Source organism: Lactuca sativa, chromosome 5 (assembly GCF_002870075.4).
Source record: "Lactuca sativa cultivar Salinas chromosome 5, Lsat_Salinas_v11, whole genome shotgun sequence".
In the NCBI taxonomy this organism is placed as follows: Eukaryota; Viridiplantae; Streptophyta; class Magnoliopsida; order Asterales; family Asteraceae; genus Lactuca; species Lactuca sativa.
Window position 1 is genome coordinate 368,316,319 of NC_056627.2, and position 22,830 is coordinate 368,339,148.

General features: G+C 33.1%; 1 protein-coding gene across 1 annotated transcript; it reads left to right on the forward strand.

The window, feature by feature from the left end:
- Nucleotides 1–20,628: 20,628 nt before the first annotated feature.
- On the forward strand, nt 20,629–22,481 carry LOC111892936 (protein VAPYRIN-LIKE). Its single transcript, XM_023889013.3, has one exon. It carries the CDS (start codon nt 20,904–20,906, stop codon nt 22,305–22,307), a length of 1,404 nt encoding a protein of 467 aa, XP_023744781.2. The 5' UTR covers nt 20,629–20,903; the 3' UTR covers nt 22,308–22,481.
- The last annotated feature ends 349 nt before the right edge of the window (nt 22,482–22,830 follow it).

Genomic DNA, 22,830 nt, shown 5'->3' on the forward strand with positions numbered 1-22,830 from the left:
ATTTTCGCCAAGCACACTAATCGTAATCAGTTTAAGACCGCCAAATGATTAATCACTGATTAATCGACCGCCAAGGCCAATTTCTGCAATATTGGTCCGTACCACATATCACAACAGAGAGCGATCCCTTCTTCTGGAGAAGAAATGGTCCTTTTATATCTGTCGGCTGGGGAGCATGTTCCCGACAGTGCCTTCTGTCTTGTTTGGACGGTTAGGACGTGGAGGTGTCTTATTGGTATGCTATGAACCACTAGCGGTTATCTTCTATTGGTGCAGAGTTACTAAGAAGTGGCGCTCTCAGTGCTTCACTTGTTGTTCTAGGGAGCAATTTGGTACTATTTTGGCCTGTTATGGGTCTTGGTGTTAGGACACCGGGGCCTAAACATGAGGTCGTAAGGGTAAGGCCCCGAGCCGAACACTTAGGCCGGGTAACAACCATTAGCTAGGCCGTCCCTCGGATAGTCATCTCGTTATCTTTGGCGTATTCCTAGAGGGATATGTTAACAGATCATAATATCGACTTATGGCTATAAATACAAGTTACACTAAATGAAAAATAGTGTAGCGTAACTTACATGGGTTTTAGCAAAAATTGGGAAATTGAGCGAACATAACTCTGGCCCGTGTGCTCCTTTTCGAACTCCTAAATATGCTAGAGCCCCGCTAAAATACTTAGAAACCCGAAAAAAGTCGGTAATAAGGGAGGGAAGGGATCCAGATAGATTGTGGATCAATTGTGAGGGAAAGGATCAAGTTTTGCAGCCTATTTATAGGAGTTCAGGGGGTGCGCATTGTACATCATAGTGTGCGCGTCGTGCATCATCAGGTGTGTTGGACCATCAGTTTAGTGCCATGTGTCGCTACCAGAGTGGGCCACCTCAACCTCTTCTAGAACATGCCACGTGTCATAATGTTGGTGAGCCACATGTTGTTTTTTTGTGGTGCCACGTCACCATGTCTCTCGAAGAGTTCGACTACCCGACATTGCCGCATGGTGCTCTCTCGTGGTGCCACGTCATCGCGTGTGTCGTGCACTGCGCATGCAAATTTCCAAATTTTTGAAAATTCATAACTTCTTCATACGAGCTTTGTTTTTGACATTCTCTTTATATCCCCATAATCCTCTCGACGAGTTCTACAACTTTCATTAAGGTCTTAATTGCTAATTCTCGCTCTAACAAAAATTTATATTTAGACCGATTTAAACTCTTGAAGTCTGTGGGAAATTCATAACTCCATACGAACTCCGTTATCGAATGTCTTGATATCAATGGGTTCATATTTACGAGATCCTAAATTATTTTTTAGATTGTTTCGGTTAACAATCAACTGATTTGAATTTCAATTTCTGTGTCTGCACTATTACACTAAAACTTCAAAAAATCATAACTTCCTCTCACGAAGTCAGATTTGGACGTTCTCTACATGCGCACTCTCGTTTTTATGACTAATACGACTTTTTTTAGATCACTTAGGCTAAAAAGTAATTTATAAAAAAATCACTTTATTCGATACGTAGAGTCGTGTCGGTTTAATCGTGAAACTTCGAAGAAGCATAACTTCTTTATACGAAGTCAGATTTCTGTGTTCTTTATATGTATGGAATCCTTGTCACATATACTATAAATTTGGTTAAGATTATTTATCCTAAATAATCTTTTTATCAAAAAGTCATTTTTAACGCTTACTATATTTTAGTTGATTAGCCCGAATATACGGTGTTACACCCGGGTTGACTGCAGAACATCCATGATGGCTTTTCCGCACTGATTATTAATGTTTACTCTGATGTTTTAAAAAAAATATTTTTTACGCTGATTGGTTTTGGAACAAATGATTGTATTCATTTCATGATTTAAAAATGAAAATTTTACTACCATTTTTGGGACGTTACATTATACACCTAAACGTTCTAGAAGGCTTTCTCCTTTCCAAAGCATCATAGATTTTTAGACGTGCATGTCCACTGCATCTCTTGAGCACAAGTTAGGTCAAAATGGAGGAAATAGAGATCAAGATCTCATGCATGAACCCAAAACTCAACACCTCTCTAGATTTGGGACAATAAACCACAAAGGAATCTCAAGGACCCATAAAATTGCCAACTTTACGGAGTCTAAGCACTCAAACCACCCCAAACATAGAAGAAAGTGGATAAAAACCTAGATCTAGCATGTTTGACACATAAGTGTAGAAACTTAAGGACTTACAAGAGTCCCAAAACAACACAAGATGATAAGGGAGAGGCTTGCTTGCATAAACAATGCACCAAGAACACCTTCTTCTTCAAGATGCTAAAATCACCACAAATTGCTCACAAAGTCAAAAATAAGGATTAGGGTTTCTTCTAGGCTGATGAAGGTTGAGGATGTAAAAAGCCTAGCCATCACATCCCTTAAATAATGCCCAAAACCTAGAAAATTAGGGTTTGCACTCTCACAACCACCACGGTGTGGCCATAACCTTGCCATGCCATGGTGCACAAAAATTATGTGTGTTTGACAAGGCCATGACCACGTTGTGGTATATCCCTACCACGCCGTAGTCATCACAAAACCCACATTTTACTTCTTTAATTGATATTAAACATAAATGATTCATTTACCTGAAATAGATGTTACAAACATTTATAAACAATAAAAAACCATCAATCGCATTTCATGTTTAAAAAAGGTGCAAACCAAAATAAAGAACATTGAACACATAATAATAAACACAATCTAATCATTCTTCTGCTACTCCCATGGGGTGATCAAGAAATGTGGTGAAATGTTGTTAAAGTGGGGAGGTCCCAAGTTCATGACACCATAAAGAAAGAAAATACACAAAAAAAAAAAAAAGCAAACAAACAAAATAGATATTTCAAAAACCAAGAACTAAAAGGAGAAATATAGAATCCAAACTCACGTATAAAAAATGTATATAACATTCTTATGTTAAGGCAATTAAATCTCCTTATTAAATGACATTTGAAAAGTCATTGAAAAAAATCAAAAACAATATTGAAATTTCATATCAATATGGTGTTTGAAAATCTTTTTATTTTAATAAATAAATAAATTTATTCTCTTATTGACAAATGTTATAATATTAAAAATCCTTATTAATATTATATGCCACGTATCAATCTATTAATTCTCCATTTTAAATATTAAATTTGTCACTCTAATTACATTAAATTAATAATTGATTCTTTATTTCAAATTTCAAAATTTAAATTTCACACTCTAATTACATTAAATTAATAACATTAAAATAAAAACTAATATAAATTTAATATATATTATAAGATGATATAATTTTATTTATTTATTTGAATCAACGATTATAATTTTATATAATAAAAAAAAATATTTTAGTTAATAATTTATTTGAAATAATTGATTAATATTTTTAAATTTTACTATAAAAATTTAATTAATTTTATAATAATGGTTCTCACGTAATACGGGGTATAAACTAATATGTTTATATAACATATTATAAAAAAAAAGTTCGCGAAACAATCGTAAAGTGTTCAAGTCATGTTCGAAAACAAATATTTTTTACTTGAGACCGAACAAACCATTCCAGTCAAACTTTTTTTACCATCTTAGAGAAAAGATATTTTTTACTATTCTAATGACACAATTGTAAAGTGTTTCTAAGTCATGTTCAATAACAAATATCTTTCCTTGAGACCGAACAAACCAGTCAAACTTTGTTAGGCATCTTAGAAAAAAGATATTTTTTACCATTCAAATATATGATTAAACAAATACTAGATACTAATTATTTTTTTTACAAAATCAAAATCAATTAAATAATACAAAGGAAATTTAAATTGGGGATAATGTTATATTAACTTGACAAGGACTTTGCTTATATTGTCGTTTGCGGAAATCATATTCATGGCTCATAAAAACAAAAAATACAGCTAATTAAAAAATGTTGCTTTTAATTATTTAACATACCCAATAAAACGTGTCTTCAAAGTCATAAAGTCAATTAAAACATTCAAAATTATCCAGCTCATTAACAGTATTATATATATATATATATATATATATATATATATATATATATATATATATATATATATAAACTAATTATTTTGTGGATATCGTATGCTATGAGAATTACTAAGAGAATAAGTTGTTTAGCAATGTGAATACGTTCAATCTTACATAATTATTGACATTAACAAAGATTCTCACTAATTAAATCGTCTATAAGGTTATTATACACTTATTATTATTCTCATTTCTGTCAGAATGTTTATTGGGTCGTATTCTGTCAGAATAAAAATAAGTGAAAAACGATGTATGAGAACAAAAATAAATAATAATTAGCGAGAATGCATGAAAATGACGATATTTTTGTAAGGTTTAACATATTCGCATTGCTAAACAACTTATTCTCTTAGTAATTCTCATAGCATACGATATCCGCACAATAATTAGTTAGAATATTTAAAACCTATATATATATATATATATATATATATATATATATATATATATATATATATATATATATATATATATATATATAATTTAATTGAAAAAACAAAAAAGGCAAACAAAAAAGGCTGAATACGAAAAAATCATTCTCAGTCAATCATTTATTTTTGACGCAAAACCTCAAATTGTATCAGTAGAAAGGGAAAGGAATACACATATGTTTTCAAACAAAAACATGTTTCATTAAACTATGTTAATCATTACCTTAATATATATAATAATTTTTTTTTGTTTTTTTTAATTTTTAAGTAGTTATTTTTATCGAAAAACTATTTCAAATATATCAAAATTTATAGTTTTTTATTCTCTATAAATAAACATCCATATTGAAATAGTTTTAAGATAAAATAATTTTTTTTATAATTTTAGTTCTCGTTATTCATAAGTGAATAATTTTTTTTATAGACATGTAATAAACTTTTTATAGTTTACATCAGATTTCTTCACATTTATATTCACATATAAATAAAATGTATATTAACTCTAGTTACAAATTATATTAATATATGAATAACATATTTATCAGAATTTTGTTATAGTTCATTTGTTATTCATATATGTATAAGTAGCTCGTCTTTTATTAACATACTATGTATTCATATATAAATAATAAATAAACTATAACAAAAACTCTGAAAAATGTTTTATTCATATATGAATATAACATATTATGAGAGCTAATACACATTTTATTCATACACATATAACATGTGATGAAAGATAATGTAAAAAAATATTTTAGGTAAAAAAAACTTTATTACGTGTTATATTCATATATAAATGATACTTCAACTGTAAAAAAATTAAACATACATTTTATTTATAAATGAATATCGAATGTACTATAATAAAAATCTGATAGATTTTTATTCACTTATGAATAACGAGAGTTTATTTTAAAACTATATCAACATGAATGTCTATTTATAGAGAATAAAAAATTATGAATTTTGATATATTTAAAATAAATTTTCGATAAAATAGTTTCTTCAAAATTAAAAAACACAAAAAAGTATGTTTTGTATATAATAATGCTTAGCATAGTTTAAGAAAACATATTTGGTTTGACAACTTACATGTATCCCTTGCCCATTTCCGTCGGTATAATGGATGGTTTTGCAGCAAAAATAAATAATTGGTTGAAAATGATTACTCATTTCTCAACCTTTTTTTATTTCTCAATTGAACCCTCATCTTTCTATCACTCTCTCTCTCTCTCTCTCTCTATATATATATATATATATATATATATATATATATATATATATATATATATATATATATATATATATAATAAAAGACTCTCTACCCCGCCACATGACACATTTCTACACCTACTTTATGCCACGTGCCAATCCTGGAGAAACTCTTGGACTGATTTTCCCGCCCATGCAATTCTTCAATTGTCAATAACTCATATCCTAAGATTAATCTAATTAGTTTTAATATCCAAGTACATTGCATTCAAATTACCTATTATATATGTAAACAAAAATTTCAAACTCTACTTTTTTCCATTGGGTTTATTTATTTATTTCTTGATTTCTTACTTCAAATCCCATAAAATCAGCAAATAATTTATCTCTTTTCAATCCTAAAATAAAATCGAATCTTCTTCTTCTTTAATTTTACACTCGCTCTCACTCCTTCCTCCCCATTTTGATGATTTTTTCCGCCACCAGGTCTCCACCATCACCTATTCTTCTGCACCGCACTATCTGACCACCACTACTGCATCTTCACAGTTCAGTCACACATAATATTTGAATCTCTCCCCCATTCATTGGTGCTCCACCCTTGAGGGTTTCAATTGTTTAACTACTCATGAATAACAAGGTATTGATATCCTATTTTGTTTTCTACATAGCAATTAACTTTTCAGGATTTGTGGTTTTGGAGGGTTAGCATTGTTGAAGTTTTGGGATGGAATTAAGAGGTTTTTGCTTTCCAGAGAGTTTGATTGGCTTTTAGTCAAGTTCATGAACAACTCAATTACTTTATAATTGGTACTCAATTCTCCTCATTTTCGATTTCCATAATGTCAACATAAAGGGGAGGATGAAACTAATGGGTGAAATCAACTGATTTTATACTATTAAACTCATGGTGTTAATAGTACATCCTTTTACTCTCTCTCTCTCTCTCTCTCTCTCTATATATATATATATATATATATATATATATATATATATATATATATATATATATATATATATATATGCTTATGTTATTTTGCTTTTACTAACTATTGTGTGCCAGAATGCACAAATCTGCACCAACGGATGAAATTAATCAATGGACATGATTTGAGAGTGTATGATATTACAATGAGATAACATGTATCATATAATCACACAAATTTTAGCAAAATGGTATTTTGGACAATTAACTACATTTATAAAATAATTTTCGGATTTTTTAGGGATAATTAATTCTCTTATTTTTAAAAATCTGATATTTTTTAATTAATTCTAACGTAATTTGTAAACATAACCGATTTTATTTTGTAAGAATATTTTTTTTGTTAGAATAATGTTTTTTCAGAATTTTATTCTATTAGAATATTATTGAAGAATAACAAAATTCTTGACTCCGAAGTTGAAAAATAACAACATTCTAATATATTCTTATACATCTGAACTTAAATACAAATTCATACATATTCTTACAGACTAAAAGCCTTATACGTTTTAATATAATTATACATATTCTAAAAGAATATAAAAAAAATGAATAAAATTCTTAAAAAATAACAACATTCTTAAATTGTGAGTATGATCAAGTTATTCCTATTAGGTCTTCAACGCATTCTTCCCGCCATTCCTATTACAAATACAACAAAAATGGTTAAAAACATGTTACCTGCAATTAACTATCACTTTATATATTCTGGTAGAATACATAGAATATGACAGAATACATAGAATACATTATGACAGAATACATAGATTTTATTCTTGCAGAATACATTCTGACTGAATACATAAAATACATTCAAAAGTATCGTATTTACTGCTAATATAATTGTAGATTCTAAATATACAATAATGAGGGACAATAGAAATTGGAATTCAAAATCACAAATTGAACCAAAATAATACACAGACTAATTAATTACCTTTTCAAACAAGTCAATTTTAGAACAATCATGTATCAAGAACAAATAGAAAATCAAGAAAAATCAAGTATCGAGAACAAATGGAAAATCAAGAACAATCTACCATACAAAGAAATCGAAATCCTCCATGAAACGTGATAGGAGAAGGCACTCAAGTAGATGAATTTGAGAAGAATTTATAACAAAAACATGTTTTCAGAATTAATTTCGGTTTGAACATAGAAAAATAGACTTACCGCTAATGTGTTAAGTCTTAATCGGTTTGATTGGAGATGGAGGCCAGAGACGATCGAAGATAGAGCGGATGTCATCAAAAATACTAGGGGGCGTGATGATGGTAGTGGACAATTGAAGGTGAAGAGTGTAGACGTGATTTAGGGTTGCGTTGAATATAATTCTTGCCTTTTATATAATGGATGTGAATCAAAAATAATTATTAGTTTCCTAATTTATAGGATATAGTTATTAATTTGATTTACCAATTTACTATACTGTCCTTATTTATTTAATTAATAATTTAAAACTTTCTTGAATTCTTATTGGTCCTTACAAGCACACAATAGTTGCTAGAAACATTTGAACCTAACTCTCTCTCTCTCTCTCTCTCTATATATATATATATATATATATATATATCTTTCTCTCTTTCTCTCTTTATGAAATTTGACCACCGTTTACTTTTATCTCTCTAACTCTCTAACCCTGTCCTTTTTATCTACCTTAACCAGTAACCTAATCCCCCACCTGAGCGCTCATCGATCAAAATACTAAGAACTAGGTAAAATTTTACATAATACTTTTAGACATAAATCTCAATTATAGATCAACACTCCAACCAACTCTTGCTTATTTACTTTTATTTTTAGTTATATTAATACTTTAGCTAGGTTTCTGTTTGGATGTTTACAATGGATAGCATGATGTTGGACACCTTTTTTATTTAGGCCAATCATAGAAGGGTTGGTTAGCTATGAAGTTCGATGCTTGGTATGCAACAAACATAACACCTAACAGTATCATACAATCAATAGGCAAGACCCTAACAATCTAGCATACCAAGACACCAAGTGTCCTAAACTGTGCATACATAACAAAAGAGTTATGTAACACCCAAAATCAGGAAGGACAAGAAGGAAAGAAAACCCTAAGTCAAAGGGTTAACTCGTCGAGTCCAGTGAGGACCTCGATGAGTCCGAGCGGGATCCGGGTCAAGGAGAAAGTGACCGACTCGACGAGTCGGCTAAGGGGACTCGGCGAGTCTGGTCTGAACGAGAAAAACCCTAAATCTGGGACTTAGAGCCTATTTAAATGCCTCATTCTCTTCCTTAGGGTTCCTTTACACCTCTTCTCATCTAGAACATCAAACCCTAGCTGCCATACCCGTTTTTGAGCAAAGATCTAGCCTTGGAGTTGTGATTTGAAGCTTGGAAGAGAAGGAAGTTCATAGTGGTGCAAGAGGAGGCCTTGGATCCAGAGTTGGTGTGGCTTTTCAGAGCATTTGAAGGTAAGGAGTCATTACTTTCACTCCTTTGCTCATATTTTCCTTTTTGTCATGAGATTTGGGGCTTTTATGCCACGTTCTAGAGCCAATTGGAGTTAGAAGTCCATATCTGAAGTTGCTACTTCAGATCTAAGTGTATTCTAGCCTAGAAAGTCTTAAAGCATCTGTTATTGGGTTGGTTGTAAAGCCTCTTTGTCTTAAACCCGAGTTTGGAGTGTTTTGGGCCTAGATCTCCTTAGCTACACGTAAAGTTTGCACCTTTACATGAGGGATAGGCTTTGGAAGTATGGATCTATGATTTGGAGCCCCTGCATGGCTCGAAGAGCCACTGAATGGAATAAGATCCGGAGCGACTCGGCGAGTCACATGGGTGGATTCGGTGAGTTGGATGAAGTTGGGCAGGAACTCAGCGAGTTGGAAGAACAACTTGGCGAGTCTGTTGAAGATTGCCTTGGACTCGGCGAGTTTGTTCTGAGACTCGGTGAGTCAAGTCGTGAAACCCCAAACCCTTCGAGTTAAGACTCGGATCAGTGAGTTGAGTAGGGACTCGGTGAGTTGGACAGGTCAGGACTCGGAAATCGGTAGACTCGGCGAGTCGAGTCGTGAATGGAAGGACTCTGAGCATATGAACTCGGCGAGTCAGTAGGCAGACTCGGTGAGTAGGGTTGACCTGGAAGGTTGACTTTGATGTTGATCAGAGTTTACTTAGTTTACTTTCGGGGGACAATTAGACTAAGTGTTACATTGATATTGGTAGCTCGGGAAGCTAGTGGAGCATAAGTTCATAGAGTTGTCGGGAAGCAGCTAGAGGGGTTATCAGCAAGTTCAGCAAGTGTAGGTGAGTTTCCCTTTGTGTGAATGGGTCTAAGGCCAGAATGCCGGCCCATGTAGTTATGAGTAAAAGACCCGGGGGTTAGCCCTAGGCACAGTATGATAGTATGACATTCAGAACGAGGTCCAATGATAGCAGGCGGGTGCCCAAGGAATGGTTTATATGATAGTTTATACTTGTTGTTTGTGTGATACATGTATGTGCCTGGTAGGGAGGTGAGTATGGGCGAGGTCCCGTATCTCACCAATAGCAGAGTGTGGATGGTGTTCCACATCTCATTAGCAGCAGAACAGTGGCAAGGACCAAGTTAGGGAAAGAGTGAGTGTGGGCTGGCCCCATATCTCACTACCAGTAGGAGTGTGGACGGGGTTCCATGACTCACCAGTTGCAGGACATGGACAAGGCCAAAGATAGGCGAGGCCTTTAGAACAGGATTCGGTAGTGTATGTTTAGTGTGTATCTGTTGCGATATGTTTATGTGTTAGTATTTGTTGGCGGGCAAGGCCCAATGACAGGCGAGGCCTAAGTGAAACAAATATGTATCCGAGCGGGGCTCGAAGCCAGGTGAGGCCTGGAGAGGCGGGGCCGTTGTAGCGGGCGAGGCCCGAGGTAGGGGCGAGGCCCAGAATAGCGGGCATGGCCCAGTATGTGCAGTATGTGGATGTTCATGGTATGTGGTAGGTTGGGGAAATCACTAAGATTCGTGCTTACGGTTTTCAGTTTTGGTTTCAGGTACTTCCGGTAGTGGAGGGAAGAGCTCGGGGTGATCGCATGACACACACCATAGATTAGAGCCTGGGAATGTTTTACTCTGATAATGAACATATGTTTGGAATTGAATACTCTGATTATGTTTGGATTGATGATTTTGCTTTAAGTAATGTTTTATTAAAAGAAATTTTTAGTCTTAAATTTTGGGACGTTACAAGTTATCATATCCACTAGCATACAAGTACTCTAACAATACCTATATCATACCATACAAATGATATACAATGGGATTTGTAGCATAATAATAAACTCACCTGAATCGCAAAACCAAAGAAGCACAACAACACTCTAACTCCTTTTGGGAATTACTAAAGCATAACATTTACCTATGGGTATTTTGGGAATTACTTACTTGAGCTCAGCTGATTGCATGCATCTCACCCCTTTTTCTTATAAAAACATTTTTAGAAAATCATTTTTCTTTTAAAATATTTTATCAATTCCTCAGTTTGAGTTCAGATACACCCAAGAGCGTTCCTGAATCCCTCAAACCAAGCCTCTGATACCAATTTGTAACGTCCCAAAATACAAGGTAAAATTGTTATTTTTAAATCAACCAATTCATTCATCCATTACTTCCAAAAGATAGTCAGGGTATCGAAATTTTTTTTCAAAATAATATCATAGTAATAAAAAAAATCATAAATGTGGAATAAACCAATCATGTTGGGCAATTTCCTTTGGAACCCAAAGTACCTGAAACATTTAAACATAAAACCATAAGCAAAAAGCTTAGTGAGTTCTCCAAAATACCATATGCCATACATAACATACATAATAACATGTAAATGATGTGGTCTTCCCATAGTCTTACAATCACTCATTGCTGCAGTCTTCATTGTTATGGTCCTCCCATAGTCTTCCGTGCGGTTGTCATGGTCCTCCCATGGTCTTTCATATAGGTGTCATGGTCCTCCAATGGTCTTTCATACATGTATCATGGTCCTCCCATGGTCTTTCATACAAGTGTCATGATCCTCACATGGTCTTTCATGCTAAAATCACAAAGACAGTCTAAAAACCAACATGGTATAGTGATAAGACTCACCTCGTAAATGTATCCGACAACTAACCAACTCATACAATCAAGATGTAGGTGCTACACACCACCTACTAAGTCACACAAGGTAAACCCTTAGTCTACCTTCTAAAAGTAGCAATTTTTGTAAAAGTCAACTAGGGTAAAAGTCAAGTGTTAAAGTCAACTCTGGCTAACCTTCATGTCATGGCCATTCAACTTGATCCAATAAAAACCACTACCACACCATGACAGGCATGTCACCATACCATGGCACTATCTAGTCAAAATGGTTGCGACCAAACCAGACTCCACGTCGTGGCAAGCAAGTCGCCACGTTGTGAAAACCGTTTAAAGACGACTTAATGGATTAATCTCTCAATCCGCTATGCCTTCAACTCTAACTTTCCAGGATGCTTCTTGGGACCTTAATGGTCCATAAAAATGCAAAATTTATGGACATGCATGACTCATGCATGTCCTTCACTCAATTAAGTCAAAATATGAGGAAATAACCCAAAACCACATGAATGGCTCTAAAAACTCAACCAACTGCTAGATCCAGAATGTTTTAAGCTCAAGGGACATTGATGAGTCATAAAGTTTTAGACTTTATCTCATCTCATCATTCAAACTTCTTTTATGGACCAAAACATGCTTAAAAGGCTAGATCTACAAGAAAGGAATCACCAAGATGGAAGCTTGAGGACTTACAAATGGTCCAAAGAGAAATTCCAAGAATGGGGAGGAGTTGCTTGTTGGATCCTTGCAACAAAACCTTCTTCTTCTTCCTTCAAAGTGCACCAAAGACACCAAAATGATCTCAAAACTTGCAAGGAGGTTAGAGTTTTCTCAATAACACTTTAGGAGGTGATAAAGGTTGAGGTTGGGGGAAACCTATAACATTAGGAATTGCGGGTATAGTTAATTTATAAATTATTTATGAGATTTAATGGCCAAGCCATGGGAAAGGTGTCCCCACGATGTGGCATGGATGAAGTGACCGTATATCATTTTTGTGCCCCACGATGTGGCAAGTATTAGGTCATGACATGGTGACCATCTGAAGGCAAAAACCTAATTTTTCGGGCTTTAGGCCCTATTTAAGGAAAATGGGAGCTAGGGTTTTCACACCCTCAACCTCCAACACCTTCCTTTCCAACCCCAATCAGATCTAGCCACCATTATTGAGTTCTTGAAGTTCTTCTTGGGTGTTTTTGGCATATTAAAGGAGAAGGAAGTTCCCTTGGTGCATAGATTCAGCTTGCAAGCCTCATCACCATCTTCTAACACATTTACGGACCATTGTAACTGTTCAAGATCCAAGATTTATGTTGCATGCTTCTAGATCTAGGTTCCTTGTCCTTTTTTCTTCAAGTTGTGGAAGTTTGGAGGAATGGATTTCATAAAGTTGGCAGGTTTATGGATCCTTGAGGTCATTTTAGGGTTATATATTCCAAATCTAGAGTGTTAGGGTGTATTTGGTCTCATGCACAAGATTGAGTTCATTTCTTCCATGCTTTGACCTAGTTTGGAAGAGACATGCATGTCCATAAAGCACTGGTTTTTATGATGAATTGAGTGTAGGAAATCATTTTGGAAGTTATAGACTTGTAGCTTTGGTGATTAAGTGCTTAATGGTTGAGTTCATGCCTTAAGTTGTCATTTAGGACATGGGTTTATAGATCTTGACTTATTGGGATGTCTTAAGTTGGAAACTTTATCCATCAAGACCTTGGAAAAGACTAAATATGAGCTTTGGAGCTCTTGGAGTAGTAGGGAAACAACATAATCCATTAAGATGTTGAGACCCAGTTTCCAGGACATGACATTTTGGTTGTCACGAGGAAAATAAGGGATGTCCGACTATTTTGTCGTTATTCTACCATGACATGGCCAATCGGAGGCTACGACGTGGAGACTCGCTGAAGTTGACTTTGACTGTTGACTTGGTTGACTCTTGGTCAATTGCTAGTTTTAGAAGGTGGACTAAGGGTTCGCCCTATATGGTTTATTAGTTGGTGTATACACTCGATCTTTGCCTGTAAGGTGGTGTTTGTTTTTTGTCCGCAAATCTTCCTAGCCTCTTCTGTCTGCGCGGCGCAGACCACGCCCAGACATTAGCCTCCGCAGGCTGTGTGTTTTTTTGAAAACCGCAGACCTAAAAATGTCTGCGCCCCCTCTTCTTGGCGCGAATGTAGATCGGAGTCTTCTAACATCTTCTAGCCTAAAAAAACACATATACTTTATTTTTTATTTTTTTAATTTATATTTATTCAAACATTATTAGTGATAAACAATTTGCAAAAAAAAGTTACAATACATAAAAAAAGGTTCGACGACACAAGCATGATATTTTTGACAAATTTATAAATAAAAGTTTATTACAATAATGGTCGTTGAAGTTGTTTATACAAATATGAATATATATATATATATATATATATATATATATATATATACACACACACACACACACACACACACATATATATATATATATATATATATATATATATATATATATATATATATATTCTCATATTTTTTGTGCCAAATTTTATAAAACATTATATAATAAAGCATCGTTAATTTCTTAGAAAAAATAATTATTGCACGTTTTTAATTGATTTAATTGAAAAAATCAAAGTTTTTTTCCATTCATTTATATATCAAATTCTTTGATTCTTAATTACAATGTTTACGCATAACTTTGTGGGACTAATATTATAAAAGCCTAAATTTTAACGCGTAATTGGAAAAAGCCCTAATATTTTTCTTTTTATTATTGCTATGATCACAACTTTCTCGCAAAATTATTGTTCTAGCCCACTTAACGAGTTTCATGGTTAACTTGGTTATTTTTTTTTTTTTTGCAAAATCAGTCCTAAAAAGTTCAATTTGGTCCCTGAGGTTTGCAAAAAATTACCCTACATGGTTTTTAACATTATTTTTCATTTTTTGTATATTTTATTTATTTTCGGGTTTATATATATATATATATATATATATATATATATATATATATATATATATATATATATATATTCTTTTTTATATATATTTTATTTATATTCCTTTTTTTAACTTTATTTTTCAACAATTTGAACTTTTTTTTTACCTTTTTAACTTTTGTTTTCTATATATTTTTTCTACTTTAGTTATTTATACTTTATCTAATATTTTTATTTATTTAGATTCAAGAACTTGAATTCAATTTAAATTACTATAACAAGTTTTTTTTATAGAGACCGACTATTATTATATTTTTTGTTCTTTCTTTTAGTCTATTATCAAATTGAAAAATATTATCTTCAATTTAAACTATTGATATCACATATAAAAATATGATTTAATTTGCAAGTTATACAACACATTGCAACACTAACTCTCAATAAAAATTCTTTTTTTTTTTTAATTTTCATTTTTTCATAACATAAATATAATAGCACTAAAGAAAAAAAGAATAAAAAGAAAATAAGTTGGACTGAAATTACAAATATAAACATAACTATTTTATTTACTTGAATAAAAATAAAAAAATTACAAAAACTATAAATTATCAAAATTGTAATATACTATAATATATTAATACCTTTTATATTTTTTGAAAAAAAGTTAAAAATACAAAAAAAAATGAAAACAAATAATTGAAATACAAATAAGAAAAAAAAATAAATAAAAAGATAAATATAATATGAAAAAAAAACTATAAAAAAGAAAAAAAAACTCTAATATACTCTATATATACACTAAAAAAAATAGAAAACAAAAGGTAAAATAAAAATCAAATTGTTGAAAAATAAAGTTAAAAAAATGAAAATAAATAAAATATATATAAAAAAGAAAATAAAAAATGTATATATATTTATAAAAAAAACCCCGAAAATATAAAAAATATATAAAAAATGAAAAATAATGTTAAAAAACCATATGGTGTAATTTTTTGCAAACCTCAGGGACCAAATTTGAACTTCTTATGACTGGTTTTGCAAAAAAATAAACCAAGTTAACCATGAAACTCGTTGGGCTAGAACAATAATTCTGCGAGAAAGTTGTGGCCATAACAATAATAATAAAAATATCAGGGCTTTTTCCAATTACGCGTAAAAAATTTAGGGCTTTTATAATATTAGTCCTAACTTTGTGACCAAAATTTGTTGGTTTTTATCAAATATATACATTAATTTGTACCATTTTTATTTTCACCTTTTATACAATAATACATAAAAGTTGATTTAGATGTGTTATATTTATAACAAAGTCATAAATATATTAAAAAATCACTTTGTAGTTTAAAAATCAGTTTATTTATATTTTAGTTTATTTTAGTAGCCTGCGAATGTTAAAAAAACAAACATTCTTCTTTTTTCAGACTGCAGACGTTTGATCCACATCTTCTGTTGCAGAGGTCTACAAATGTGGTCCGCAGACTGCAAACATTTTGTCTTAGAAAAAACAAACAACACCTAAGATTTGTTAGTTGTGATCTGCGTTGTGAGGTGAGTCCTCTCACTATACTATGTAGGATGCTTGTTCTCTTTGTGATACTTGCATGGAAGACCATGAGGGTAGCCCATGCCATTTGTATGAAAGACGACGGGGTAGCCCATGACCCTTGGATGCAAGACCATGGGGATAGCTCATGACATTCAAAGCAAAGACCATAGGGTAGCCCATGAGACTTGGATGTAAGACCCTGGAGGTAGTTCATGACATTTCAAGGAAAGACCATAGGGGTAGCCCATGGCGAATGTATGTATGATATATGGTATTTTGGAGAACTCACTAAGCTTTGTGCTTACAATTTTGTGGTTTGAATATTTTCAAGCACTTTCAGTTCCAAAGGAAGAGCATGGTTTGACTACACAACCTCCACTAATGATTTTTCCGCACTGATTATTATCATTTCACTTTAATGTTTGAGATACATTTTTACCATTATTGATTTTAAACAAATGTTGTATGGATTTGATGGTTTAAAAATAAAAAATTTTATTAGTATTTTTAGGACATTACAAAACGGAAAAATGACTTGTTAAGGTAGTTAATTTTTCGGTATGTTTACATCTAGGTAACTATCTTTTTTTTTTGTACAAATCTAGGTAACAAACTTGTTGGAAGTGTTCACATATGACCATTATGACCTGCTATAGCAGGTTAAATCCTAGATGTGAACGCTTTCAACAAGTTAATTACCTAAATATATACAAAAAAATAGATACCCAAATATGAACAAAACGAAAAGTAAAAGTAAATTACATGAATGGCCCATGTGGTTTGGGGGAATTTTTGTTTTTGGTGAGGATATACAGATATGTGGGGTCTATTAGTTTTTTTAAATATATAAAAAATAAATACATAAATAGAAAATTAATTAAAAAATAAATTAATAAGGGCACAATAGTCTTTTTAGCTAAGGCAGGGACCAAACATGTAAAAAAATAAACAGTAGGGACCATCCGAGTTAAAAAAAATAAGTTGGGGAGCAAAAATACAAATTCTCGCAAACCATAAGGACCATTTGTGTAATTTATTTTTACTTTTCGTTTTGTTCATATTTGGGTAACTATTTTTTTGTACACATCTAGGTAACGAACTTTTTGAAAGCGTTCACATCTAGGATTTAACCTGCTATAGCAGGTCATAAAGGTTATATGTGAACACTTCCAACAAGTTTGTTACCTAGATGCGTACAAAAAAAAAGATAATTACCCGGATGTGAATATACTGAAAAGTTAATTACTTTGATAAGTCATTTTCCCTTACAAAACCCTAGTCATCACTTTCTTTAAATAGAACATTGATCCTGAAAATTAGGGTTTTGCACATCCAGCATCGCCACGTTGTGGCCCTTGCATGACCACGTCGTGACGTCTTAAATAAAACACGTGTTTCATGCAAAAATGTCACGTCGTTGTGGTCTCTTCACAACGCCGTGACCAATCAAGTTTTCCCAAAAATAATAATTTAAACTCATACTTGAAACCGGACATTACAAATGCGTTCCAGACAAGAGGTTTGTTTCTTGGGCTGATCTAAAGTTATGGTTAATTTGGTAATTTGACCCCTATAAACATTTACATAAATTAAATTTTTATATATGTATATACTGTATAGTCAATAAATTATGGGCCTTGAGCCGTCGTCGGGGTTAACCACTGTCTGGACCTGATGGGAGGGGTTCGACGGTGATAAAGGTCGATAAGCACCTACGAAAGTGGAGGGGGGGGGGGGGGGGGGGGGGGTATTTGGGAAGGCTACTACTAATAATAATAATATATTAATTAACATTAACATATTAATTACAATGTAATCATCCATTTCCGTGTGCATCAGTCGGGGAAGTGTCCACAACTGCTTAAGAAATCGACAGAAATGAAGAAACCTATGAATATGTTAGAATTATAACGTAATAAATTTGATTATTTCTTTAGAGAGCATCATAACTCTTAATTCCCTTTTGGATAGAGCGACTAAAGTACACAAGACTAGTTTTGTATTGTTGTCTTTATTCAAATGGTGCAAGTGGAGTCTAAATAAAAGAAAATTTAGGCATGGTGGTTGAAGTACTCATGGATCCCTCAACCCTTTATGGATTAAATTTAGATTTTTTTAAGTTACGTTGCTTATTTGTAAATTGTAATTCAGTGGTCCATGCATGCACTTGTCGAAAAGTCATCTGACTCGCTCTATTAAAGGGGCACAAAATATAATCTTTCGGGCTTGTTTACGAATTGGATGAATTAACTTGGGCTTAAATCAGTTTTGCTTCGGCCGGCGGGCTTTGAGCCGTCAAATTTTCAGATATGGAACGGTCTTTTCGGGTTTTACCCGAGCTTTGTTTAGACCATGTCATGTCATGCTAAGAACATACTAGGCTTTTACCGATCATTTTGGGACCGAATTTACCGAGTTTTTTACTATTTTTCTGATCAGTTACGATATTGTAAAGGAGATGAACATTTTTTTTTGTAATTTTATGTAACTTATAATGCTTACAGATTAAGAAAGTAAAATAAAATGCTTATTTAAAAAAAATACAATATCTAAAAATTAAGAATGTTAATAAAATATGTTTAATGCTTTGCTATTTTTTATAATATATATTCTTAATACCCTAAATCCTCCTTAATAAATAAAAAACTTTTTGCCACTTGTCATCTTCTTAGACATTTGTCCACATGTCATTTTCTTATAATTTAGGTTTTTCTTTTTACATAGTCTAGAAAAATTACACACTGGATTTTTTAAATAAGGAAATTTTTTAAGAGTTAAAAATATTGATTCCTAATTTATGGCGATTAACTTTTGGGAATTGATTTGGAGGAATGATTTGGGCAATTTTAAATGAATATAAGTTCAAATCAATTAATTAATATCATAACCAAGACACGTAATTTCTTTTTTTGCTTTTTCATATATGTCATATATGTGCATTAAAATTTTACTATTTACCCTTTTGACAATTCATATTTCTAAATAAGTGAGTTTGTACGTACGTTTATTAAATTGTTCCTTGTAATATCTTACATTCATTTCTTTCAATAGTTATCTTTATTAGTATATAGATTTAAATACTTATGTATTCATCATTTAAGTTGTATTTAATTTGAAATTATACTTTAAAAATGTTTAATGTTTAAACCTTGATCAAAACTCGTGTAACACACGGGTGTTACACCTAGTATTATTAATATAACTCTGGGAAAACGGATCAATTAGACCAAACAGAACAGATTGGTGGACCATACTTTTTCTCGGAGTTGGCCTGGACCGTCGGGCCGATTTTCAAATCATTGTTTGTCGGGTATTGACGCCTGGCCCATGTTCACTTCTAAAGACACTTATGCATGCCTAGAACTGAAGGAGTACGATACAATACAAATTACAAAGTATGTTTATGTCTGCATTCAGGTAAACTACAGATTTCCTGAAATTAAGACCGTTTTTAGATCAATTGTTACAAAAGTAAATACTATGCTAAAACCCTAATTTTGTTTTCTTTTGCAAATTCGAATATCACTTTATTCGGTTGATCTCTTTCGATTGCATTGTGAGAAATAATACCATGTTACCATGTCACGGCTTTCAAAGTCTTCAACTCAATAACAGACACAAATGACAGAAATATCACGTTACAACATCGGATATTATTGTACTGATTATTTTACACAAAGTAAAAACATGGTGCTTTCACTTACATCAATTCAGTGTTTATGATATTTTGATAATTTTAACCTGTTATTCGAATCCTCTTCACCTGCAAGGTAGAAGACAAATAGTAATGTTTCTCAGGGCTAGCTTGCAGTAGAAATATACAAGGTAAACATTTTTTTATATGCCAGCATATGAAATTGATTTCATTATTTTTTCTTTTCTTGTAGTTATTAGTAGACAAAGTTGTAAAAACAATTATGATTTATGGGTAGGGACATTTTCAAACTCCCTACCACCAATCGTTGTGTCATGTGTAGGGACTACGTTGGACGTTTTCAACCTTTGTTTTCTTTTGGTGCGAATGAGATTAGACTTTTCCTTTGACGATTGATGGCGATTGACTTGGAATCATTCATAAATTTCAATGTATATTGTCTTGTGTTATTATTATATATAATAATACAATCACTATTATATTATTAATATGTGTATATAGTTATATAATAATATTGTTGCATATAATAACAAATTAGTTTGTCTTAACTTACAATTTTTCCATATTTCTTTTCTAGTGGTCCCTTCTCAATAATTCTACCCCTAAAAGTATTCTTGTACTAATTGTTCACTATGTATTTTAGTTATCATGTTTCATCACAAGTATTTGATTTTTGCAAAGTCAGTAATGTACTTCTAAAATTATTATTAGTCAAGACTTTCTTCAATATGTCATAATATACGTACTTCTTTTAGATTTAAATTTCTGTATTCAATCGCTCTCCTTCTTCCAACCATCTTCCTAAATGTCAAACTAGTGCATACTATCTTTATATTATTCTATGAGATGAGATGAAGATGATGATTATTAATTCGAAAATTAAACTTAAACTATTCTCCATAAGGTAATGACCATGATGTAATAAAGAAAGAAAGAAACTCCCATTTCCATCTTTCTTATTCTGATCAGAGGTAAAGAAGATTCAGAACTTGCCTGAATTAAGGCAATGGACAGACTGGTTAAAGCAGATGTGAAGGAGGTGAACATGGTGTTTACCAGAGGTCAGAAGTGTTCTACAACCTTCAGATTAACCAATCTCATGCACACCATGTCCGTTGCTGTCTCTCTCAACACTACAAACCCATCGCTCCTCTCCTTCATCCATCAGTTCTCCATCATTCCTCCTCTCGGCACCGCTTCTTTCACTCTCATCCTGTCTAAACCGTCCGATCATCCGCCGCTCTCAACCCCACCGGACAACGTTCTTGTCCGGTCATCCATGCTGCCGACCGGAAAAGCCAACCAGGAAGATCTCAGGAGACTGTTCTCCAAACATGGCCCGCATATCTTTAAGGACGTCACGATTCCGATCTCCTTTGTTGGGACTCACGTAATCGAACACCTGATCTCATCTTCCTCTTCCAAAACCCTAGAAATCGCATTTACTTTATCAAAAGCCATTTCGTTGTGCGAAGAGTCACAGCTCACTTGTTTACTGAGATCCGCTGCTATGAACGGGAACTCCTACGTTGTGTCCTCTCTGCTCGACGCCGGAGCCGATGTTAACAACCGGGATTCTGATGGTGTTTCCGTGATGTCGCTGGCTGTCAGATCTGGAGATCTGGACACGGTTCGGATTTTGATGGAGTCTGGTTGTGTGATTGATCATCGAAACGACCGACTCTTGCACACTGCAGCTTCTTTAAACCGGGTGGATTTAATGGAAGTTTTGTGTATGGGTTACTTAGATATCGATGTGAATTCGATTGATTCAGAAGGTCAAACACCTCTTCATGTTGCTGCATGTCATGGCTATATTGAAGTACTTGAGTTCTTGATTACTTTAGGAAGCGACCCCGATTTAGCCGATCACAACGGCTGGACTGCCCTCCATTGCTGTTCTATGGAAGGTCATTCAGAAGCGGTTGAATTCCTGCTAAACTGTATCAGTTATGTGAAATATGCGGTAACTAAAGAAGGAAAGACTGCATTCGATCTTGCAGTTGAAAACGAGCATACAGATCTTTACGATATGTTACATTTGGGAGATGTTTTACATCGATCAGCAAGAAAAGGAGATGTGAATGGAATGAAGAATTGTTTAGCAGAAGGTGCGAAGGTGAACGGAAGGGATCAGAATGGGTGGACGGCGTTGCATAAAACGGCTTTTAAGGGTTGTTTTGAAGGGGTGAAGGTATTGCTGAATCATGGTGGTCGGGTGGATGTGGTGGATGGTAGTGGGTACACGCCGCTTCATAGGGCGGTGGAGGGAGGGCATGTTCAGGTGGCGATGCTGTTAATCGGTCATGGAGCAAAAGCTAGCATGAAGTCTCTTTCGGTTCCTTTTGATGATTTAGATTCCTTTAAGAATTATTCGCAAGATAAAAAGAGCTTATTAACAAGTATGTAATCTGATGTATAGTTTATACTTTATAGTCTTAATATTCACCGAAATAGATTACTTATCAGAAACCATTAGATCTTTTCGACCCTTTTTTCGGGGAACTTGTATATTGCAAAGATATATGATCTATAACTTTCTTAAAACATTTCGAAATTTAATGCAACATAACTTTTGATACGATGGAAGAATGGAAGTTAGGCTATATGAGTGCAACTACTTGGTCTCCACTTAGGGATTAGTTATAAAACCGGAAAAATCGGATCGGAACCAGAACCGGTATAACCGAAAAATGTTTAAATGGTCAAGGTATTGGGTTCCAAAATTAGTCTTATCTGGGTTCTAGGTATTTCGGGTACGGATCCAACGGGTCCGGGTATTCCGAGTTTTGGAACTGGATATGTAAAAAAACCGGAATCAGATTTAATGGACCGGAACTGAAGAGTTATCACATACGCCTTATTCATCAAACTCTTTTCTCTGCTCGACATTGACAAAGGCTCTCAAAAAAATAAATTATCCTCATTTGTTG